Below are 27,333 nucleotides of genomic sequence, written 5' to 3' on the forward strand. Positions count from 1 at the left end.
CTATGCTGCTAGTATACTATAAAATGATTATATCAGTGGCCTAGGACTGAAAAATGACCATATAGGCAACATTATTTTTTTTTACATATATAATTATAAAGATTAGCAAGGATATCCAGCGTTGCTCAGGATTAAAATGGCATAGTTTGTGTATAATATATTACAGTTATGTTGAAACAGGTGGTATGGGAAAGTGCAGCATTGACAACAAAACATTTAAGGAGTTTCTAAATCTCTCGTAGAGAGGTGTACGGTGGTGGAGCGATATAATGGTTGTATACTGTCAATCTAACAAGAACGTGACAGTAGGGGGTACACCACAGGATAAAATGTGTCGAAGCTGTCAGGAGGCGTTCGATGCCTCCTAGGGCTATATAACGGTGGTGTACCCCCTACTGTCACGTTCTTGTTAGATTGACAGTATACAACCATTATATCGCTCCACCACCGTACACCTCTCTACGAGAGATTTAGAAACTCAATATTTCTTATTTTGATAATCAGTGAATAGACTTCACTGACTATAGATATATACAAATACAAAGTCGAGACAGATATCGCCAGCTGACCGGTGTCTGCTACTCTAGGCCGATGAAGGACAATGATCCTGAAACACGGTGTCCCTAGATGCAGTTCCGGCGGTTGGGGGTGTTTGTCTCCCCTTCGGATGTGTATATAAGGACACAGGATAAAATGTGTCGAAGCTGTCAGGAGGCGTTCGATGCCTCCTAGGGCTATATAACGGTGGTGTACCCCCTACTGTCACGTTCTTGTTAGATTGACAGTATACAACCATTATATCGCTCCACCACCGTACACCTCTCTACGAGAGATTTAGAAACTCAATATTTCTTATTTTGATAATCAGTGAATAGACTTCACTGACTATAGATATATACAAATACGAAGTCGAGACAGATATCGCCAGCTGACCGGTGTCTGCTACTCTAGGCCGATGAAGGACAATGATCCTGAAACACGGTGTCCCTAGATGCAGTTCCGGCGGTTGGGGGTGTTTGTCTCCCCTTCGTATGTGTATATAAGGACACAGGATAAAATGTGTCGAAGCTGTCAGGAGGCGTTCGATGCCTCCTAGGGCTGTATAACGGTGGTGTACCCCCTACTGTCACGTTCTTGTTAGATTGACAGTATACAACCATTATATCGCTCCACCACCATACACCTCTCTACGAGAGATTTAGAAACTCAATATTTCTTATATATATATATATATATATAATGTATGTATATATATATATATATATATATACACACACACACACACACACACACACACACACACACACACACACACACATACATGCATATATCATCATCATTTAGCGTCCGCTTTCCATGCTAGCATGGGTTGGACGGTTCAACTGGGGTCTGGGAAGCCAGAAGGCTGCACCAGGCCCAATCTTATCTGGCAATGTTTCTACGGCTGGATGGCCTTCCTAACGCCAACCACTCTGTGAGTGTAGTGGGTGCTTTTTACATGCTAGACGAGGCTGGCAAACGACCACAATCGGATGGTGCTTTTTACGTGCCACTGGCACAGAGGCCAGTCGAGGCGGCGCTGGCAACGGCCACGTTCGGATGGTTCTCTTACGTGCCACGGGCACTGGTATCACAGCTTGATTTGATTTGATTTTCACTTGCCTCAACAGGTCTTTGCAAGTAGAGTTTTGTGTCCCAAGAAGGAAAGGTATGAATAAGTGGACTGGCTACATCCCAGGTAGAGGCCACGGGTTATGGTGTCACTTGTCCTGCCGGGTCTTCTCACGCACAGCATACTTCCAAAGGTCTCGGTCTCTAGTCATTTCTTCGGTGAGACTTAAAGTTCGAAGGTTGTGCTTATATATATATATTGGGATTTTTTAAATTTAAACTTTTTAAAAGGTTTAATAAAGAAAAAGAAATAACTAATTAATCAATAATATATCCACCCTTGTTGTTTACAACTTCTTCCCAACGTTCAACAAGATTTTCAATACCTCGTTGGTAGAAATCACCTGATTTCGACTCAAAAAATTGATCCAACCAAGCTCTCAATTCTGCATCAGTATTGAACGAAACTCCATTCATAGCATTTGAAAGAGATCAAAAGAGGTTGAAATCCGTTGGTGCCAAATCAGGAGGGTACGGTGGGTGTGGCAGCACTTCCCAGCCATGCGTTTGAATGGCTTCCTTGGTCATATTGGCAATATGAGGGCGGGCATAATCGTGCAGCATAAGAACTCCATGCTGCCGATTAGGTCTTTTCTCTTGAACAGCCATGTTGAGTCATTCCATCTGTTGAACATAGAGTTCCACGTTGACTGTTTGGTTCCGTTCAAGCAATTCGTAATGAATAATCCCTTCCCAGTCCCACCATATGCACAACATCGTTTTATGCGGATGAAGATCTTGTTTCATGCGTGGTGTCGCTTGTTTACTGGGGCTAAGCCATTCCTTATGCTGCTTCATATTGATGTACAGGCACCATTTTTCTTCGCGAGTAATGATTCAGTAAAGAAATCGCTGCTTGTGTCCACGAGTTGAGTGGTGACAAGCAAGCAAACCAGCAGAGATTGTGGCTCATTGATTTTGTTGTTGTCACTTAAAGCATGCGGAAACCCAGCTCCATACTTCTGAACCATCATTGAGTGAAGATGCTTCTCTATAGCAGTGTGGGAGCATTCCATTTTCTATGCCAGTTCCTTTGTCATTTGACGAGAATTTTCATGCAAAAGTTGGTTTAATAGGTCTTCATCAACAACCACTGGACAGCCAGAACGAGGTGCATCTTTGAGGTCAAAATTTCCCTTTTTGAACTTGGCATACCAATTACAAGCAGTTCTTTCAGCTACAACACCCTCTCCATACACAACACAAATGTCACGAGCAGCTTTTGCGGCCTTAGAACCTTGATTAAAAGCAAAAAGAAGGAGGTGTCGAAAATGCTCATTTTTCTTAACTTGACATTCCATTTTAATGATGTGAAAATAAACAAAATTTAACTGAAATTAACTACAAAAAGACAAAATAGATTCCAAAATGATTCAAAAAAGGATTCTCGAAAAAAATAGATTCCAAAATTTAAAAACGCAATAAATTCCAAAATTTTAAAAAACAGTGGGAACTTGGTTGCCAACCCAATATATATTATATAAGAGTCAATGTCTTTATGTGTGTTTGTGTATTGTGTATAGACTCGAAAACTACTAGACCAGTCCTAATGAAATTTGGAATACAAAATCCAAGCCAAGGGAGAAGGGTAATGCTATATGTTTCATACAATTTTGAGGTGACATAAAGGGAGCAGAACCTCCATGAAAATTCATATATTCAGATTCTGATGAAATTTGAACCATAAGTATTAGAAATAAATTTTAAAATATTCTTAAAATTTCCATTTCTTTGGATGATTCTAAGACCTCTTAACTCCCAAATTTTAGTCATTTTTCATGGACCAAAATTGTTGAATGGATCCTTATGATATTTGGAACTTAGATTCAATGCATAAGGGCAGGTATAATGCAGTATGTTTGGTTTGAATTTGAGGAGGCTTAAAGGGAGCAGAACCCCTCATGAAAATTTATAAATTTCCGATGTTGATGGAACTACAACCATGGGTAATTGGCACAAATCAAGAAGTATTCCCAAAGTTTCCACTTCTCATGAGCATTCTAAGACCTCCTAATGGGGGCCTTAACTCCCAAATTTTAGTCATTTTTTATGATCCAAAACGAGGTCAAAAGGACTGAATGGATCTTTATGAAATTTGGAAATTATATTCTATGCATAAGCATGGATGTAATGCAGTATATGTTTGAAAGTGAGGGGGCATAAATGAGGCCATGAAACTTCATATATTTTTGCTGTTGATGAAATTTTAATCATAGATATTAGACACAAATGAAGTAATATTCCTAAAATTTCAACTTCTTAGGAAGTTAGTAAGACCTCTTAATGGGGGCTTAACCCCAACAATTTAGTCATTTTTCCTAAGCCACTGCGAATACAATTGTAGTTTTGGAAGCTGTACAGTCATCTGAGGATACAAGATAAGCATTATTTGTAATTCAATGGTACAACAGTGTAAGAGTTTTCTTTGAGATAGACTGTGATTTCTGCAATGAGGTGTATAAATTGTAAAGAAGAAGTATCTTTGCCTCCACTGATTCAGTTGCAAAGCGTTAATTTGAGTAAAGTTATTTGGTTGCAGACTTCCTTTGAGTCTTTTTATTATCACTGGGTCAGAGATATTTTCTAGATGGTAACATTGATTTCAAGGCCTTTCCAAGAAAACTGTACAGACTTTTGTTTGTATGACTGGATGCATATGATGTCAAATAATTTTCAACATCGAAGCCATAGGGAGTGCTAAAAATAGCTCTGAAGTGGTAGTCCAATACAACAGCTCTACTAAAAACTAGGAGAAATATATATCAAATTTAGGTTTAATCAATTCATGAATATATATCAATGAATTTATTTATTCTTTCCAGTATCTAGTAAAAAAAATTTTTTGTGTGAAACTTCATTTTCTTTTTTATGAATTTTAACTTTGGGGGGGAAATTGCCTTACTTATAATCATCATTAAAATGTTACCTATCTTCTTAAGTCACTCTAACAATAACTTATGATAGATCTCTGAAACATTATCAGAAGCCAATGTATATTGAATGCATTTCTAGCAAAAACAGTTCTCAGAATATTGATCATTGTTTAAACTGCCAGTCATTAAACCTGATGACTTGTGGCCCACTAGAAAATGCATCAACAAAAATATATCACACACCAACATCAAGAATGTAATCCTAAAACCTATGTCTGTGCATATAACGCTGGCTTTTCTTCAATTAATCAAATATGCTCTGTAACATTTGGTATGTGTTTAACCATTTAATATTTTAAACTGGCCATATCCAGTCCAAATATTCTACTTGTTTTATGCTCAATCCAGTCTGATCTAGTCTCTCACACTTACCATTCAATGTCATTCTAAAAACAAACATCACATCATTGAAATCTCAAAGCTATGAGAGAACTCAGATTTATTAATAATCTGTAGGGACACTGTAATTCATTGAGTTTGTGTATGATTAATGGGCTGGATAGGTACTGATGAAGGAGCAAAAACTGAAATATGTAATATATGCCTATTACTGATTTTTCATCTTCAATCTCATTGTTGTTTACATCAGGTGTCTCAGATATGAAAACATCATAACAAAATCAGTGCTGGCTGTGATTTCTATAAAAAATCTGTAGAGATAACCTTGAAGATGTTCAAAACAATGGGAATAAATATGCTTCACATTTGACAGAGTAATCTGAATGCTAAAGGGTTAAAAAGACAGCATTTAGGGCAAATAGAAACATAATTTTCAACATCATTACAATATTCAGACCACCATACTTCTGGCCACTGTATATATTTCTAGTGACTATAGTACCAAAATGTACAGCTTTTATGAAAATTTGTCACAATACCAAATGAACAACAATGTTCCTATTGCAAATAATCATTGTCAACTGTCAGTGAGTCCTGTGTTTAATTGCTTCATAGGGTCTTTCAATTATCAAGCAATTATTCCATCTATTCACCTGATTAACAACCTTAGACAAAACTGTACTTCAGTGTAACTTAATGAAGATCATTGAGTTGACTTTGCTGACCCCAATGCTGAAGACATTGCTTGACTCCTTGTTGCTGCTTGAATCAGCATCAATTTCATGTACTTTCTCAAATTGTTACCCTGAAGACCAGCAGACAAATGTAACATATCAAAAGCAGGAGACTTATCCATATTATGGGTATAATCATGTGACCCTTTCTGACATGCATCCGCTGCCAGGTTGGGTGGTGCTTGATGCCATGGAATAAAATAAACAAAGTTTAGATCAGTTCAAAAATGTTTGAGGCATAATTAGCCTGTAAGACAGCATTTTCACTGTGATTTGCCATGAGGAGAAATTTTTGCTTTAGGCAGCCCCCCATATATCTTGTTCCAAACTGGCAGCAGATGCATGAGGTAATATCTGCAGATTTTTAAAAGAAAGTGAAGTCTTCCAATCATTTTGGAGTTGGCTTGCTGGGTATCTTATACTGAAGACAGCTAAGAAGATAGAAATGCATCCATAGGGTTCACTCTGAACTGACTTTGGTGTTTCTAACACCTTTTACCAAAAGTGAGAATTTTTTTCCATGGCAAACCGTATTGAAAATGCCTATTTCCCAAACATATGTGAACTGATCTAAACTTTGTTTATTTTACATCAAGGCTTCAAGCAACACCCATATATAATAAACAATAAGTCAACTGAGATTTAAACTATGCAGTGAAAAGCAGAGCTATAAAGCCAACTGGTGAAAGTGGAGGACATATTTCAGTGTTATTAGACCTCCATAGTAAAGCATATTCTACTCAGTTGACAAGAATAAGTGTAATCTATATATATATATATATATATATGTATATATATATATGTATATATGCATTCTTAGGCTTCCAACACTAACCATTACACAGTCTTTTCTTTTCAAAGTGCTGATCCCCTCGAATTTCATCCCAAGCTGTCAACTTGAAACTTACTCAAGAAAAACATAAATTTTGTTGACCTTATTGGTCTTAGAGAGACCTGTGAAAGCTATGACCAGAGCCCCTTCCTCAGGAGCATGGAAATAAAAGAGATAAAACAAACAAAAAAGGAGTAAAAAAGGACAGGATGTCTTTCATTTGTTTTATAACAGTATTGTTGCAGGAGTTTTGTTTGACAATGTCATGTGACCGAAGACAGCAGTCTTGGGTTGAAGAGTATTTAAGGAAGCTGCTGCCTTTTCAGGAAAGTCAAGTTTGCTTTGTTTCAATGACAATGTAATAGTGGTGCTACTGGCAGGGTTTTGAGAATTTATACAGTCTGATACAGATGGAAAAGCCAATACTCTATAAATATTTTCTCAATTTTGTTTCGTAATAAGGTGGAGTAGGCTGTTTAATTATTGCTAATACAAACTGTCAAACTAATTACTATGTTAATTGGTGGAATTATATTCTAATATAATTCACTACTCACAAATGGAATAACATCCTGCAAAGAAACAAGAGGAGTTAAATATTTCCTATTTCTCAGAAACAGCAGAGTGCCAGAATGAACAGTAAGCAGAAGTGTGGCTGACTAAATTCTTTTCACAACCAAGGAATCCTTTTATTTAAAGGTAAGATCTACTCAATAAGCTTATTTTGTTAACTAACAACAAACTTGTCTCAGCTCAGTTTCATCATTTAAGCTGGAAGATATATGAAACTGATTAATTCTACATTTTACACTGCAGCATTGTAAAAGTTTTGAACACATTTCACAGACACTCCCACTCTCCCACCATATTACCTCTGTTTGCCCCCCCCCCCACTGTATCTGTTAATCCTAAATTAGGAACAGCGGAACAGCTGCTTTACAGTATTAGTCTTGTTTCTCTGTGCTCTGTGTCCAAAACTCACCAGTGCTACTCTTTCACATTCATGTAGTCAAATCCTGTTTCCTTTATCCCCTAAGGTTAATGATGCATCTGTCAACCCCAACTTTTTCAACTAACAATTTTCACAAACCACACATCTCTAGCTTGATTGAATTATTTTTAGTATTCTTCATCTTTACCTTTCAGCTCTGTGTAAAACATAGGTCCTCAACATATAACTTCCAAGTCCTTCTCTTATCCTGTGTAATTGTTTTCTCTATTGGCATGCCTAGAAGAACGTCATCAGTCACTGAGACAGAGAAATTCCTTCCTTGTCTATTGAAACAGGTAGGTTTGTTTTGCTTTCCCTTGATATTTTCATTGCAAAAAATGTTTTTAATGCAGCAAACCTATTAGCCATATACACAACCACCAACCTGAAAGACTATATATTTTATAATCAGATGAAGCTAATTGAGCCAGATTTCTACAGCTGGATGCCTTTCTTGTCACCGACCCTTACCTGCTTCCAAGCAAGATAATGTTTCCCCATGGCCAGTCATGTTTATGCCAAATATTGGGAATGACATCCATTTATAAACCTCACGTGATGTCAAGACAAGGAAACACATCTGCGCTCACACATAGATTTATATATATATATATGTGTTGGAGGAATAAAGGTAGAATGAGGTATTTTTGCCTCTTGGCTGAAACAGCTGTAAGTTATTTTCCCAATTTATATTCCTGTATGTTATATTTTAATAATTACTGGTATCTTTATATAATAATATATTTTTATATGTAAAGCATAATATGTTATACATGTATATTCTTGTAATTGTCATTTTAGTAAATAAATAAGTTGACATAATATGTCTAGAAGTTGACGAACCACCTATTGATCCCCTCCATTTTCTTATTGCTCTCTCTCTCTCTCTCTCTATATATATATATATATATATACACACAAACACATACATACACACCCAACACATGATAGGTTTCTTTCAGTTTCTATCTACCAAGAAGCTAGACAGTGGGACTGAACCCAAAACCATGCCTTGCTTGCAGACAAGCTGGTGACACCATTCTTTGTACTTCCTGGAAGGTATCCCACACATACATACAAAATCTACACACACACACACACATCATCAGACCTTGTGCAGCCTCCTGGCTTGCCAGTCCTCAGTCAGAGTGTCTAACCCATGCCAGCATGGAAAATGATCATTAAACATTGATGATGATGATGTATGTATGTATATAAGCAAATCAAAAACAAGTGAAAAAGATGTACGCAGTGAATGTATTAGGCAAAGAATAGTCTGAGAAAAGCATGTGTGTGGTTACATGGCTGAAGTGACGTATGTGCGTGGCTGTATGGTTGAGAAGTTCATTTCCCAGCCATATGGATTTGGGTTCAATCCTACTGCATAGCTCCTTGGTCAAGTGTTTTCTGTTATAGCCCTGAGCCGACCAAAGCCTTGTGAGTGGATTTGGTAAACAGAAACTGAAAGAAACATGTCATCTCTCCATCTGTCTGTCTGTCTGTCTGTCTCTCTCATTGTGTTTTCTTGTCTTGACATCATGTGATTGTTGTAAATGGATGTCATTCATTTCCAATATTCTGCAAAAACATGCTTGACCATAGAGATATATTATTGCCAATAATATGCATTCCTAATATCTAGGCATAAAAATCTGAATAAAAAAACAATGTATATCGTACATGAATAAATATGGTATACTTGCATCTCAGTAACCCAATCAGTTATATTGCTTGGACACACTGTAAAAACAATTATAACTAATCTCTAAATTAAGTAGAAGGCTACACATTTGAGAGATGGATAAAGACAATCAAATAGACTCACCTCTCCCTCGGTACTCTCCCAGTATTTATTTTATCAATACTGGAAAGATGAAAGGACAAAACAACTATAGCAGTATTTGAACTCAGAACATAAAGATATGCAACTGAATACTGTAAGGCATTTTGTACAATACTGTAACTATTCATTCCAACTAGCACTCTGTAGGGACACTGTATAATTGGTGGGGGTTTGTATTAATTTTATTTATGCTTCTTAATTTTAAAAATCATTGAATTAAAATAATTAAAAGATTACCATTTCCTATGTTTGTCTTTGCAGAAACAAACATCAAAATAAAGAACATTGTAACCATGAAGCTTTTACTGATAGTTTTTATATGCATTATGTCAATATGCATCGTTAATACTACTTGTCCGGAATCATGCCAGTGCAACAAAGAACAAACAAAAGTTTCATGTAAGAGACAATCTCTAACATCAGTCCCTAAATCATTGCCGACAACTACAGAAGTTCTCTCATTGGAATATAATTTACTACGAGAAATTACAGCAGAGTCTTTCAAAAATTTAGTTAAACTGAAAGAACTGGTTTTAACATCAAACAAAATTTCAGTTATCAGAAAAAATAGTTTTAAATACCAATCCAAACTGGTCTCTCTTTACTTGATCAACAATATCATCCATACCATTGAAAATGGTTCTTTTGTTGGGGCCATTTCTTTAGCTAGTATTTATCTGAATTCAAATCAACTAAAAGATGTTCCATGTCTTTATGGTTTAATCTCATTGAAACATCTACTCATAAATACCAATCAAATTTCAGAAGTATTCTTTCCTGCTGAATATAGGCAAATAAAAAATCTCACTTATATAAATCTTTCTAATAACAAAATAAACCGTCTTACTGTTAATTCTCTTATGAATTTAAATGAGTCAAATATAAAGAAGATCTCATTTTCAAGAAATCAAATCACAAATATTGAACCAGAAACATTTCGTGTCCTAAGTAACATAAATTCTTTGAATCTTGCAGAAAACCCTTTCACAGCAGATGTCCTTAAAAACTCTCTCTATGCAATGAGAAATTTTAACCTTCGCTCTTTGGATCTTTCTGGATTAAAAAAGATAAATGTTCTTGCAGATAACATATTTGAAGCATTACAAAATACTTCCCTTCAAACACTAATCTTAAGTCATAGTAACATCTCACGTGTCAGCAGCAACACATTCAAACTATTAGATTCTCTTGAAGTTCTGAAGCTAGATTTTTGTCAAATTGCCAGTTTAGAAGAATCTACATTCACAAATTTGACTCATTTAAGAAGGCTCTTTCTGAATGGCAATTACATATCTAAGCTAACAGCAGTTTTCCCATCGAAACTACTTTATTTGTACCTGAACAGTAATAAGATTCAGAAAGTCCCAAGCAAAGTTTTTGATGAGCTGTTTCATTTGATAGAACTTCACCTACAGTACAATAAAATTGTACAGTTCGACAAAGACGCATTTATAGGCCTGGAGAATCTCAAGACTTTGAAGTTACAACACAATCATATTAATGTTATTCCAGGTGAGTAATAAAAGTTATCTTTTAAAGCAGACAAATAGCATTATGCTTTATTGAGTCTCAAGAAAGAGACACAGTTGATTTTGATGGTGGTGTGCCACCCTCCTGGCTGAGGAGTAAAAACAAAATGCCTCAGTAGATATAGTGCTGAACAACTAATCCTTATGTTAAAGTATTCTTCAAGCACTTGTGTATTTAGATACAATGCTTGTTTATTTAGGGAGTGCATTTATGTATTTAGGGAATTATACTTGTCTATTTAGGGATTTTCTTGTCAATTTAGCACTTAATTTTATATGCCTCGGTATTCAGTATCGTCTGAGAATGCTACTTATCAGAAACTATCTTTTCATCTACTTGGGGCCTGAAATATGGAGGGCTGCACCATTTAAGCTCTATGAACAGGCTGTATCAAAGGCATACTGCTATAAAAAGTGACAAGAGTAAGAAAGTTAGATGATTTCCTATAAAAACTTTAATTAGAGGTATTAGTTAGAGTTTGTGAGGAGAGACTACTGCAATGGGTGTAATTTTCTAGATGAAGAAAAACCCTGTTATTTAATATTATAGCATCAGGTCAGTCATGACTGAGCAGAACAATGACTGTTGATGTTCCAGCTTTGAGCAACCTTTCCTTTTAGTGGGTATTTCTAGTGCTACATTTGCCAATGCTTCCTTCTTTTTTAAGACTGAGGGCTTGGAATTTTGAGGAAAGTATCATGGTTTGTGAATACATTATACATGAGGGAGTAAAAGAAAGTAGTAAAGTTCCTTCCTGAATCATATAGACTCATAGGGATAGTTTCCATGGCATGAATATATTCCCCACCTAGACAGGACACTAGTCTGTTGCAGGATTACTCATTTTTACCAGCCGAGTGGACTGGAGCAAAATGAAATGAAGTGTTTTGCTCAAGAACACAACGTGTGAGTTGGTCCAGATATCAAAACCACGATTTTACAATTATGAGTCCAACACCCTAACCACTATGCCACATGCCTCCACTATGCATGAGGGAAGTAGAACTAAAATCAAGATAAAATAAGTTATTGAAGGGTAAGATACATATGTTTTGGGTTTATAGAACAACTTATTCTTACATCAATGCATAATTGATATATGAAAGAAGTAAGGTGTGAGGAAAAGGTGCCGCCATCGGTCAAGGCTGCTGCACAACTAATGTGCAATGCCTGGAACTGGGTATGAGGATAATGAAAACATGTACCTGACATTATGATTATAGAACGTTGTGATGTATGATGCAATGTTTATCTATTATTTCTTGCAGGTGGTTTATTTTCTACATTGGCTGGTCTGTCAGATTTACAACTTGGTTCCAATGACATAACTACTATACCTGAAGAAATTTTCATCAGACTAAAATCCCTGAGTTTTCTGGATCTATCCAATAATCATATTTCCAAGATGCCCAAAAGTTTTTCAAAAGAGTTAACTCGAATAAGAAAATTATATTTAGATTCTAACAAACTTGGGAAATTCTTATCTACTGACAAAAAGGGCTTCCTGCTGAGTGGTCTTAAAAATTTGGAAAGAATTGATTTATCTTATAATGAAATTCAAGGCCATTTGTCTAAGAAAATCTTTCAAAACAATAAACATCTGAAATATATCTATTTCAGGGGAAATAAAATTACTGGATGGGAAAACAACACATTTGAGGTAACAAATTTAACACTGATGGAACTTGATGTCAGTAATAACTTCATAATTACTTTTGATAGTGATTCTTTAAAGTATATAAACAGGAAGAAAAAGTTCAACATTACTTTGAACCCATTTGCATGTGACTGCAATCTTCGTTGGTTCAGGGACTGGTTAAATACTACAACAGTAGATATTGTAGACAAAAACGACTTGATGTGCAACAGTCCTCCAGATTGGCAGGGCAAGAAATTACTTGATTTCAGTCGGTCAAAGATAGATTGTACTGACTATACGCTTTACTATATCTTAGCTGGTGGAGGTGGAGGTTTTCTCTTAACTGTTGTCATAGTTATATTTGCATACACTAAACGTTGGTACATCAAATTTAAGATGTTTAAACTTTATCAGTATGTACAGAAATCAGGCAATGAAAAAGAGTATGAAGCTATACCTGGAGATGACATGTATTTCGATGGGTACATCAGTTACTCTGACAAAGATAGTGAATGGGTTGAAAAGTATTTGATGCACACGTTTGATAATGGAGAAAATGGAGAAAATAAGAACAATGGAAACTTTAAACTTTGCTTTCGAAACAGGGACTTTGCTTATGGAAAATATATTATTGGAATGATAGAAAGTTCTCTGGCTGTGAGTAAGAAAATGATAGTGGTTCTAACACCATATTATAAAAAGGACAAGAGATGTGAATTTGAATTGCAACTTGGTATTATGAAGCTTAATATAAGGAATGTGATGCCTATTGTGCTCAAAAACTTACAACCAAATCAGATTCCCAATAGTCTGAAAGAAATCTTTGAAACAAATAAATTTATTGAATGGGACAATAATGAGTATGCTACAAATTTTATAAAACGTAAACTGGAAAATTTCCTTAATGAACAGAACCTCTAAATATATATAGTTCATAACTATTAAGTATGTATGTATATATATATATATATATATATACTCTTTAAGGGTCAGCTTGTAAATTCATGATGCAATGTAAGCCACAGTCACTTCTGTGGTATAAAGACAAATCAAAAGATAACTTAGAGTGAAAACTTTGAAAATCTTGCTGGAAAGAGTGCATTTTCCAAATTTCAAATCTCAAAAGGTACTTCATCCAGAGTAGTTACTGGAAAAGAGGAAAAGAATCAAGAAAACAAAAGTCTTCCTGCAAAGCATCATTGTTCACATTGTAATTTTCCATTTGCTGTCTTTTTATTTAATCCTGAAAATATTTTATATGTAAAGCATGTACTCATTAATTTTTTACCCATATACATACATATATATATATATATATATATATATATATATATATATATATATATATATATATATATATGTATATATATATATATATGTATATCTATAGTTCATAGATGAGAATCAGATATTCCCCATATAGAATACACTTAGTAGTGCTCGAGATTTAAACTTGAGCATGTATAGAAGTAAATGTAGAGAGAAGCGAGTTCGACAGATCAATATATAAAGTATATCAAATACATGAAATACAAAAAAATGTTTATATATGTTTACATACAAAAAGGTCCTACTTACAGAGAATACGAATAACATAGAGAATTAAAGGTGTTGAAGAAAACTAATACAAATCCAACAGCTGTTTCTGGGGGCTCAGTGGTTCAAAATAATGTTTGTAGATTAATTCCATTGTAGAATGAGACAAGCCTCCATCTTCAGGGAAGAGATCTTATGTTTGAGGTGTTGGAGGAAAGAAGTTCAAAGATGGAATGATTTTTGTGGAGAGTTAAGTGTATCAGCAGGGAATTGGGGAGGTATTCAGAGAAAGAATAGTAGAAGGAGAAAATAAATTTCATGTAAACATATGTACATTTTGTATTTCATGTATTTAATATACTTTATATATTGATCTGTCTAACTTATCCCTACATTTACTTCTATATCTGCTCAAGTTTAAATCTTTTGACCTCTACTAAGTGTATTCTATATGGGACTATCTGATTCTCATCTATGAACTGTATATATATATATTTAATTATATATATATATATATATATATACTCTCTCTCTTTCTCTCTGTGTATATATATATATCAACAAGCACATGTCAACTGCTACATACAGCAAACACACACACATTAGCCTCACATATACACATGTCCATACACATACTCAGACATCCATACACACACACACAGTTGCCCACACATACATACTCACAAACTAGCCCCTATTCTACATACACATTCACACACACCATTATGAGATATACACACGTGCTAGCGCACCTTAGTTTGTTGTGGTCACCATTACTGCTGTTGTTCTTGTTGTTATCATCGTTATCATCATCATCATCATCATCATCATCACCATCATCATCATCATCTCCTCCATTCATTCAGTCTCTTTTTTTCCAGTTATCTGGAACACACACATGCACACACACACACATATATATACACATTTAATGTCTGTTTTCCATTCTGATATGGGTTGGATGGTTTGACAGGTGGTGGCTAGGCTTCATATCTGTTTTGACATAGTTTCTAGGCTAGATGCCCATCGTAATGCCAACTACATTCTAAAGTGTACTGCTTCCATACCTGAAATTTCTTCTCTAGTTCTGCTAGTGACTCAGCAAGGTCATCAGTGTAGATAAGTTCGCAAAGGCAGCCAATCATAAATTCCTCTGTTATAGCCTGGAGGACTATGATAATCAAGAAGGGACTGAGAACCAATCCCTAGTGAAATCCTGCTTGCACTCTAAATTCTTTGCTATACTCATTGGCAACTTTCACTTTTCTGACAAGGTCTCTGTACATGGCTTTTACAGCTCTCACCAACCATTTATCTATCCCTAGCTTCCACATTGCCCTTCGGATAAGAGAACGGGGTACCCTGTCAAAAGCTTCCTCCACGTCAACAAAAGCCAGATACAGAGGTTTATTTTTGGCCAAGTACTCCTGCTATTACCTCACCAGGAAGATGACAGTAGTGCTTCTTCCTGACACAAAACCAAACTGTCTCTTTTAGGCTAACTCTCTTCCTATTAATTGAGCTGTGGTCCACCAGGTCCAGCAATTTGATGCCTCTGTAATATACATACTTGTGTGTATGTGTGTATATATATATATATATATATATATATATTCAACATTAATCAACACATACCAAGAAGGACTCACGAACAAGGAGTATGAATACATCACTAACTTCAAATGCAAATCGAGTTTGTTCTATGGTATCCCTAAGGTACACAAAAGCCAAACCATTAGAGAAACGTGCAAAACATCCACCGACACACTCATCAAAATCCCTTCACCAAATGATTTTAAACTAAGACCGATAATAGCAGGACCAGCATGTGAAACTCACCGCCTCAGCAATTTCTTAGACACACTCCTTAAACCTTTCCTAAAACACATCAAAAGCTACGCAAGAGACGATATAAATATGCTCAACCACCTCCCTAAAACAGTCAATGAGAAAACCCTTCTAGTATCATTCGACGTAGTTAATCTTTATTCTAACATCCCTCACAACCTAGGAATAGAAGCGATCACCTTCTGGCTGAATAACTACCCCCTTGAACTCCCAACTCGCATAAACAAAGACCTTATAATAGAAGGACTTAGATTCATTTTAGAGAACAATTATTTTATTTTTGACAATGATTTCTACAGGCAAAGATCGGGAACAGCGATGGGCACGCGTACTGCACCATCTTTTGCCAACCTAGTGATGGGATACCTCGAGAAAATTCTATACCGGATGACACTCGAGAAATATGGAAACACCTTCGCCACCTATATCCATAACAACTGGAAAAGATACCTCGATGACTGTTTCATCATCTGGGACAAAGGTATAGAGAAACTTGAGGAATTTAAAATACTATTAAATGGAATAAATGACAATATACAATTCACGATGGACCACAACGAAAAAGAATTACCATTTTTAGACATCCTCATTAAGAAAACCGGCAACAAAATAGAGACAGATATCTACTATAAACCGACAGACTCTAAACAGTACCTACCCTTTGATTCATGCCACCCACAACACACTAGAATGAATGTCCCTTTTTGTTTAGCTAGAAGGATTTGCACCATAATATTAGACACAAACACCCGACACACACGTCTCCAGGAACTTAGAACCACACTCGCAAATAGAAACTATCCACAGCCCCTAATAGACAGTGCAATCCAACGGGTACTTAAATTAAGTATAGAAGACCTGAGACAAACAAAACCAAAAAAGAAAGAACAATTAAAAACCCTTCCCTACATTTCTACACACAACCCACTCAACAATGAGGCCTTCAACACCATACTACAAAGCACAGCCCTACTAAAGGGAGACCCAAAGATGAACCGGATCCTCGAAACACACACCATCATTAAAAGTAAACGGCAACCAAAATCCTTGAAAAGGATCTTAACCCAAGCTACACTGCACTCAACATCAACCACAAAACCAGCAGTTAGAAAATGTGGAAGGCCCAACTGCGGAATCTGTGTCATCTTGAAAGAAGGATCAGAATTTATACTGGAACAAGGCCACCAGTTCACCATTAGAACAAACTTCACCTGCGCATCAGAAAACTTAATTTATGTCATAACATGCGCAGGCTGCAATAGGCAGTATATAGGCCATACAAAAAATAGCTTACGTAACAGGATGGCGGTGCATAAATCACAAATTAGAAACCCTGATTACCGCAAAATACCGGTCAGCGGACACATAGATAGATGTGCTGGAAATGTAAATCCGAAATTTACAACTAACCCGCTCTATAAATTCAGTGACAACGCAACCTTCACACAACGCCAAAATAAAGAACTATATTTCATAAAAAAATTTAGACCAAGTTTAAACACCCTGGGCCAGGTATACTAAAACAAAAGATAAGTCCTCCGAAAAGAAGAAGCAAAATTCCACCACGACCGCTACTTCAAACAGACACTCACTCTGACGGAAATATACCCAAGTAAAAAAAAGGGAAAAAAATTCTTTCATGCAAATCTGACCCTGATACATACGATACAGCTATGGGTCAGACCCGATTCTGATTGGTCAACAAGTTGATGACGTCTAGCTCAGCTAGAATGGACAGGATACAAACGGGGGACAGTCATTAGTCAGAATATTGATGACGTCCTTTTCTGCTTGAATAGTCACCTAACAAGTACAGACAGGGTGCAGATCTAATGTAGCTATAAGTCGTGATTGGGCAGAATCTGCATGACGTCCCGTTCTGCTTGACTAACGAAGCGACTGGTCAGGACAGGAAACAAACAAGAGGCAGTTATAATGCAGCGATTGGTCAAAATAATGATGACGTCCCGTTCTACTTGACTAACGAAGCGACTGGTCAAAACAGGAAAACAAACAAGAGGAAGTTATAATGCAGCGATTGGTCAAAATAATGATGACGTCCCGTTAAAGCCACCTAACGAAACGTTGATGACGTTGGTCGAAACGTTGATGACGTCACACTACGCTGAATTGACCACCTAACAGGCATTATAAAACCGAACACTTCACAAAAACTCATTAGAACCACCCAGCGAACATCCACCATGGGTCATCACATTTGCTTAAGGTAAAAATGAATTCCTCGCTCTTTCGGAAACATCAATCTTCTGTATTGACCGCTTTCCATCACTTTGATCTGTTTTTTGTATTGAATACGTATCGCCACCGTGGGCCACTGCATCGAACACTTTGAACATATACTTCAAACTATATATCAACTATACATGAACTATATATCAACTATACATGAACTCTAAGATGTCTGACTCCGTTGTGTATTATAAATGAATTTCTTGTGTTTGACGGCATGAGCTGTCTTTTTTTATATATAACTTTTTTTGATAAAGTTCATTTCAGGAACTGAAACATGTTATAATGTATATATATAAAAATTAAAAATTGTATAATACAGCAGCATTTTCGAACTTCATTTTTTACAAATATATATATATATATATATATATATATATATTAGGTCTCACCAAGGAAATGACTAGAGACCGAGACCTATAGAAGTATGCTGTGCGTGAGAAGACCCGGCAAGACTAGTGAGGCCATAACCCATGGCCTCTACCTGGGACGTAGTCAGTCCACCTGTGCATACCTTCCTTCTTGTGACACTTGTGAAGACGTGTTGAGGCAAGTGAAAATCAAACCAAATCAAAATAGATGAACATCAATGGAATTTGTATCTTTGTGGCACATAAGAAAACCATCCGAACGTGGCCGTAGCCAGTACCGCATCGACTGGCCTCTGTGCTGTGGGCACGTAACAAACACCATCCGATCGTGGCCGTTCGCCAGCCTCGTCTGGCACCTGTGTCGGTGGCACATAAAAAACACCATCCGAGTGTGGCCGTCTGCCAGCCTCGTCTGGCACCTGTGTCGGTGGCACATAAAAACACCCACTACACTCTCGGAGTGGTTGGCGTTAGGAAGGGCATCCAGCTGTAGAAACACTGCCAGATCTGACTGGCCTGGTGCAGCCTTCAGGCTCCCCAGACCCCAGTTGAACCGTCCAACCCATGCTAGCATGGAAAGCGGACGTTAAACGATGATGATATATATATATATATATATATATATATATATATATATATTTTTGTCTTCAAAGCAAAACTGGATCTCTTCCTGTCAAGGATTCTGGATGAGCCTATCTCATGGCAGAATACACAGATGCGGTCAGAATCGTAAGACTCCCTCCTTCACTAAATGCCTCATATCAAAGGGGGTTTCAAATAGTGAAAATGTTGTAAAACTCGTGGTGGTGTCTCAGCATGACCACAGTTTTTGAGCTGAAATTAGTTAAAGATTTAAAGAGTATATATATATATATATATATATATATATACTCTTTAAATCTTTAACTTTTGCTTTCAACATGTGATCTCTTAAGCACCACCAGCTCAAATATTTTCTCCTCTGTCTTCCCTCCTTGGGATCTTTCCTTCTCCTTGTTTCCGACGAAGAGCTCCGCTCGAAACGTTAAACCCTCCTTCCCTTCTTTCCTGAGCGTCAATAATACTTTAATTGTTCCACGTCCTGCGTTGCTGTGTTTTTTTCTCTTTTTTTTCTCTTTTTTTCTGTGTTTTCTTGTTTGGATTAACTTTATATATATATATATATATATATATATATAGTCTACAGTGTGTTTGGTGTTAGAAGGGGGCATCCAGCCATAAAAACCCTGCCAAAACAGATACTGGAGCCTGGTGCAGTCTTCTGCCTAGCCATCTCCTGTCAAATCATCCAACCCACGTTAGCATGGAAAGCAGATGTTAAGCAAATTTGTTCATGTGTGATGAACCAGTTACAAACACTAATGTCTTTTACTGTCCTCTTGTTAACTTCAGCTATACTGTCCCATTTTTTTTAATTGAATTCCTCCCTTCCTCTAGTTTTTCTGCTCCTTTCTCTTCCAAATCTTTACCTCTTCCTCTTTCTTCTTTATCCTTCTCCCTTATACTGATGCTTATCTTCATTTCCTGCCCCCATACTTGTACTATTCCTACAGTGTTTTGCCTATCAATGGGCCTAATGAGAAAGCCTATCAATAACGAACCTACTAATGGCTACTGGAAACAGCTGTAAGTTAAATTTACAACAATAAAGAAAAATATGTAATGACCATTATTTATGCCTTGTCTTTTATATCATTCTGTGTAAAATCAGTATAACTGGAGCACAAACATGGATTTACAATATACAATAGTGATGAACTATAACCTCAGACCCTGCCACAAGATCACACAGAGTTCTTTACTAATCTCAGCAATATTGTTAGCTTAATGTACTAACAGAGTTTATAAAGTATTTTGCCCAAAATGATAATCCCCCCACAAACAATATATATATATATTATTTCAGAGGCAAGGAAAAGTAAATGAACAAAAAAACATTATGCCCCTTGTTCCATTAGTTGGAACCGAACCAGCACTCCAGTTGTTCAGACAATGGTATTTCCTTTGTCCTGTCAAAGACCACGATTATTAATGGTCGAAGGCAGTGAACTATGGCCCCCACACAGTTATGGAAAGTTTTAAAAAATTGAAATGCTGGGACAACGTTATAAATATGGCTAGCATTAAGTTAGTTGGTCAGTCAGCGAGAAACCATGAGAGGGTCAGTGTGAGCGGAGCGGACAAGGGAATGAGCTAGAGATGGTGGAGTCGGTGAGAGGCAGCCACAAAGATGACAGCCAGGATCTAGAGAGAGACAGACAGTGAGTGGGCAAGAGACAGGACGAGAGGTAGTAAGGAAGATGACAGTGAAGGGGCAGAGAGAGACATAAAGAAGCCGGACTACTATAGTGGGGGTTGTGATGTTCAGGGAGTGTTGCAGGCGTGGAACATGCGGTAATGTTTTTTATTTGTGTTTTGAATTTCGATGTTCAAATAGAGTCGATGTGTTGTTGTTTTTAGAAAAAAGCAGTAGAAACTTTGAGAACTGTCGTGTAAAAAAAAAAAAAAGCGTGTTGTTGGCTGTTTTTAAGAGAAAAGAAAAGAAAGAAAAAAAAGAACTTGGAAATGTTTTAAAAAGGAGAAGGAAACTTTTTGATTGTGTTAAATGTAAAATGATGTGTCTTGGAAAAGAAAATCGAACAGTATTGTGTCAAATGTTCAATGATTTGTTTTTCAAACTCTGTCTTACGTTTAAATGCAATTGATTGTTCTTCGAACTCTGTATTATGTTTAAATGCAAATGATTGTTCTTCGAACTCATGTTTAAATGCAAATGATTGTTCTTCGAACTCCGTACATGATTTGTCAACCTTTGTTTTGGAATGCTTTGATTTTGTTTTGAAAAAAAAAAGCTAAATTACGCAACTTCCGCTGTCTCTTTCTTTTGTTGTGGTTGTGTTGGTTCCTGGCTGTGTTTGCCACCTTCCCCTCCTTTCCGTGGTGGATTTCCGGTTTACTGAGTGTCGCTGTCGCAACTTAGGGCTCATGATGGAATCGGAAGGCCCTGGGCCCTTAGTGGCGGTGTAACAATATATATATAGGTGCAACTTTGGCATGTGGTCTACAAGGGAGATTACTTGGGGTTACTTTTAAATTATTTTGTACATACTTGGCATTGTAAATGTATTTAATCAAATTCTTACTATTTTAATAATAAGAAAATCATATAATAATTAAAATAAGTGTGTAAACCACCCACCAAAGTAAATTTGCTCTTGGAGATAACACGGAAAATAGCACTAGCACAAAGTAAACTAAAAAGTAACCTAAAGTAATCTCCCTTTAAATTGTAGATCCCACGCTCAAGTGGCACCTTTTTTTCTCTTACTAAATGATGTGAATTTAGTGCTGATTTCTTGTAAAAATGCAACTGCTTTCATCTTGCCATTGATCACATTGTAAAAATCTTTTGCCAACATCTTACAATCAACATTGTCCCATTGCATAAATATCTTAGAAGCCTAAATAGGACCCTTACCTTCATAAAAATTCTACATGGAGGAATTCGGAATTCCAGGTGGCTCAGGAGAATCAAGGAACTTTGTTGGGTAATGGACAGCTTGATTTTCATCAAGGACTGAATCAACTGATTTGCACTCTTTAATGATTGTTGGGATCTTATTTGTTAATCCTTGCAACTGTTTCATTTTTTTGAGCAAGAATTGCCCTTTCACACAACCATTTATGAGAACTACAATTATTACTTAAGTCTGGAAATACCCTGTTCTTCAATTCAGCTAGGGAATTCACCATGATAGCAATATGAGCCAAGCTGATATCACCATTCCTATCAAATGGTACTTTCCCATTTCCTAATTGGAGGAGCCAGGTTGAAAATTGTTCTACACATTGGTCCCCATGTAATAACGCTCACACATTAGTATTGAAGGAGAATTTTTGTATTTTATTCCATAGGTGCAAAGACTTAATGCATGCTTTTATTTCATCAAATCTTCTTCGCCTTGGAATGTCTGGTAATGTCTCTCTGAAGTCTTAAAATAATAATAATAATAATTGTGTACAGTGCTCAGGTGCACTACAACTCATCTAAAGTGTATATATAATCAGGTGTAGTTTCGGCGGATTTCGGAAAGCATGAGGGCCTTAAAAGATGCAGTGTCATGGCAGTCAACAACTGACGCAGGCAGTTTATTCCATGCTTCAGCAACTCTGAGCGTGAAACAATGTTTCCGAAAGTCATGGGAGCTGTATTGTTTTCTGACTTTGTAGGCATGTCCACGTGTGTTAGACACATGGAGATCAAAAAGGTGTTCAGTGTTGTTGTTGGTGAGGTGGTTGATAACTTTGTGGGTGTTTACCAAGTCCGTCGCCAAACGCCGGAGCTTCAGTGAATCCATGCCCAGGGAAACAAGGCGCTCAGAATATGGTAGGTGTCTGATGGAGGGTATGCGTTTGGTTGCACGTCGAAACTCATGTAACTCCCTCCATAGATTTATTGTTGCCTCTGATGTCCTGTAAGATCTTACCAAGAGCTTCCACTGCACCTCTATGTGACATGGTGCATTCATCCCAAATGATAAGGTGGCATTGGCACAACACTTTTGGTGAACTTGAATCTTTTCTTATGTTACAAAATGGACTGTCATTTGTGACCTGGTTTAGCAGTAATTTAGAAGCAGAATGGGCTGTTCACCCTCCTGAGAGGAATAGTGGCAGAAAAGCCAAACAATCCTACAGCAACTGCAATTCTTTTTTCTTGCCTTACCTTGGAGAGAAGCAATGTTGTTACAAATGTTTTACCTGTGCCATCAGGAGCATCAAAAAGGAAAATTCCTCTGCTTTTTTCTGGTGATTGTGGAACACCGTATGCACACACATAAACACAGACACATATACATACAGTATCAAACATGAGATGAAATGGACATGTGTGTGTGAGTGATAGAGAGCACGAATGAAGGGGTATGTTGTCATGTATACATACATAAATAAGCATACATATTTTTTGTATGTATGTGTGCATGTGAGAGAGCGAATGCCACTTAGACATCACTCACTCTCTCTTATGCACACATACATGAAAAAAAGATGTATGCTTATGTATTCATGTAAGTACACATACATGACAACACATCCCTTCACTCTCTCTCTCTCACACACACACATACATAAATGTATACCAACATACATACGAAAACACGTGTGTGTGTGCGACTGACTACAAATACAAAGAGCTGAACATCACACACAAAAAGTAAATAAATTTTACGGACATTAATGAAGTGTGCAGGTTCAAGTGAAAGAATGCCCATATTTTTTTTTGGGACGACTCGTGTTGAATTGCAAATTTTAATGTGATATTTGTGTAATAATGAAATCAAACCTGGAGTGTGTGTGTGAGTGAGAAAGAGAGGGGGAGAGAACATTGCAAACAATGAATGAAATAAGCATAAAATGAAAAAAATTGTCTCAATAATAATACATTAAAAATCTCTCGTATGAAATATTTGAATTTGTGAACTTAGTAAATATTTGTTTCAGTAATTTATTGTAGTTGTTTCGAAAGAGTAAATTAAAATGGAAAATTTCACAGTTGCTATGTCAAAACTGGAAGTTGACGTTGAGAAACCTTTTTAAAGAAGTGAATCATAAATATAAAGCAATATTTATTTTTAATGGAAAAATAAACTGATGACCCTATTACGTATCCAAGTTTAAATTACTCATGCATCCCAAGTTTTCTCAGGAAAAGCGAAAATACATATACGCCTTGATTGTTGGCCTATTTTGTGTGTGAGGAAGTTTGACAGCACTGCTCTTATCTGTACCATACTGAGCTGTTGGTTTCAGCCGGTATTGTAAAGAGAAGAGTGTCTAGTTGTTTTTTGAACACATCCACATCCACATCATGTAGGGTTCTTAATTTTTGTAGCAGAGCATTGAAGAGCTGTGGGCTTTCAAACCCTAAGCTATTGCAGTGCCTGGTCCTGAATTTAGATGGAGTGGATGGTATCTTTGGTACAGTATAACAGCATCCAGTTCAGGTATTTGTGTAACACTCAATGCCAAAATTAGGTACTAGTCCATCCAGAATTTTTCATATGTAAATTATTACAGATCTGTCATGTCTTTGTCTCAATGAGTAAAGACATAGTTTTTTCGGCCTCTCCCAGTAGCTCATCTGCTGCACTGTTACAATTTTTCTAGTGTAGTAACATTGGACTGCTTCAAGCTCTGCTGTTAGTTTGGCACTAAGTGGTGACCATAACAGAACAGTAATCCAGGTGGCAAAAAACAAAGATCCTCCACAGGGTCAACATAACTTCTTGAAGGACCTTAGTAATCATCCTGCTAGTTGACTGCACTTTATTGCCATCTTGGTAATGTGCATATGAAATGCTGCATCATTACACATACTGATCCCCAAGTCATTATATATACTATAAAATGATTATATCAGTGGCCTAGGACTGAAAAATGACCATATAGGCAACATTATTTTTTTTTTACATATATAATTATAAAGATTAGCAAGGATATCCAGCGTTGCTCGGGATTAAAATGGCATAGTTTGTGTATAATATATTTCAGTTATGTTGAAACAGGTGGTATGGGAAAGTGCAGCATTGACAACAAAATATTTAAGGAGTAAATGATGGGCTAATTCAACTAAGCAGCATGCTATGCATCTGTTTGGAGTATTTCAGGCCCTAACCTGTCATGGAAAATTGGGGGTGGGGGTCATGTAATTTTTGAACGCACCAAAAAGCTGTCAGTGGATATACTGTCTTTTGCAGCAGTTGGCACTGTGTCTAACACGGCCCATCATCTGAAATTTTGACACCTCCTTCAGGTTTGTTGTCCTACATCACTCATTAAGTAAATTTAGAGGAACTGTGGTTGTTCATTTGTGGGTAACAGGGAACCAATGAGGTAATAGACTTGCCCTTGAACTTTGATGCCGGCATAAATTCATGTTTAACTATCTTCTTAGATGCAGTAAACGATGTCATTTGAAATGCAGAGTTATATTGTCTGATATTGTTCAGAAAATACTTTGACTGGATATAAGTGCCTTCTAGAGGATCCATAAAACATTGAGTAGAAGCTGGTAGTGCTGGCAAAGTTACCTGACCGCCTGAGCAGCACATATTTGTTTTATTTGAAAATTTTAAAGCTCTACAGAAACAACAATTTATGTTTAGCATACCAGTTTGGACAGAGTTATCATTTTTATAAGAACAGGGTGGATCATACCTGAAAAGAGCTTCAGGAGTTGTGAAAAACGAATTTGTATGTAGTCTGTTTCTGAGGGCTATTCTATTGGGCCTCTGTCTAATCATTAAAACATTGATTTAATGACCCAGCATTAAGAGCTGCAACATGCATTGGCTGATCTTGAGAACATCTCATTTCACTTCTCTTTTCAGACTCTCATGTAATCTCTTCAGAAACAAGTATAGAGCAAGGAGGATTGTAATCCTCCTTGCTCTATACTTGTTTCTGAAGAGATTACGTCTTCTCTTTGGTGGCATATTTTTTTCAATATTTTAAACAAAAAATTATGAACATAGAAAGAAATTATACATTAATCCCTATTTTGTAAGCAGTTGTATATATATATAGTATGCTTTTATTTTTGTATGCAGTATAAATTAACCAAATAGAAGCCCATGTATGAACCGCTAATTTAACGATAAATGCCACAATAATTATTATAGATAAATTTCTTAATATACATATATATAAATATACATATACATAAAGTATGCACATGTATTAAATGTTAATTTAAGGGTAAATATGTAACTGTAAATACCTTGCAACTGCAGTAATAATTATCAACTGGTAACTGAACGGCATATGAGTATTTTTATATACATTGGACCTGCCATCTCATTGTTTTTGTCAAGAGTTTCACCTCCAGCCATTTGTTATGTCAACACATACACTAACACCATTCTGCTGTGGTGGCTCATTTTGTGTTTTTTCCCGCTCATTCTGTATAACTTTATTTGAAGAGAGCAGAAATTGAAAGAGGAGAAAGCGAAAAGGACTACAAGAAAGAAAGTGAAAGATGTATGTACGTGTATATGAAATGGACGTATGTGTGTGTGTGAGAAAAAGAGAGAGATAGAGTGAGTGAGTGAGTGAAGGTGTGTGTCGTGATGATTGATATCTTTTAAGATACACACACATAGAAAATGTGACATCATATAAAACGTTTATGATAGTTGATTTATGGAAAAGATTATGATGTTAATTTTTGAAATGCAAATATGTGAATGGAAATTAAGTTTAATTTGTAGTACTGAATCTTTTGATACACCATACGTCAAAATCAGTGACACGGTTTTGAAATGCAACAACATTCTTCTTTGTGATCTTCACCAAAATTTGCAAGCAGATGCTCAATAACGTTGAACCTCATAAAACACATGACCATATTTATGAGTGGTAGAGTGGCTTGGTGATGCATTAAAGTGACAAATCTCTTAATAAGGTTTAGTATTAGAAATCTCACATTGCTGTCCAGAGATATTTCTAACAGATGAAAGAATGGAAAATAAATTGTTTATATAACATAGATGTGTATGTGGGCATGCAATAAAAGACCAAGTTTAAAATACATTTTCAAACTGGACCCATTCACTATAGGTATGAGGCATGCTTCTTATACATCTAGTGTCTACTGTAAAATAAAGTCAACTAACAAATTAGGATTACACCAAGACAAACCAATGGATTAAAGAATGAAACAGGATACTAGAAATGGCTTCTGCAGCAGAGATCCTCACAGAGTGAAATAGATGCACAATGTAAAATCTTATTACATTGTAAAATATAGATGAAGA

The 27,333-nt window shown here is 36.3% G+C and overlaps 1 protein-coding gene across 1 annotated transcript in view; it reads left to right on the plus strand.

The window, feature by feature from the left end:
• The window catches only part of LOC115212225, a 55,777-nt gene that overhangs the window by 15,220 nt on the left and 13,224 nt on the right, over positions 1 to 27,333 (plus strand). The window contains exons 4-6 of the mRNA XM_036503143.1: positions 7,656 to 7,800; positions 9,605 to 10,855; positions 12,142 to 13,430. Of these exons, the coding sequence (XP_036359036.1) occupies positions 7,656 to 7,800; positions 9,605 to 10,855; positions 12,142 to 13,430 (2,685 nt within the window). The remainder of the gene's footprint in view (positions 1 to 7,655; positions 7,801 to 9,604; positions 10,856 to 12,141; positions 13,431 to 27,333) is intronic.

The sequence above is a fragment of the Octopus sinensis genome, linkage group LG5 (assembly GCF_006345805.1).
Source record: "Octopus sinensis linkage group LG5, ASM634580v1, whole genome shotgun sequence".
NCBI lineage: Eukaryota > Metazoa > Mollusca > Cephalopoda > Octopoda > Octopodidae > Octopus > Octopus sinensis.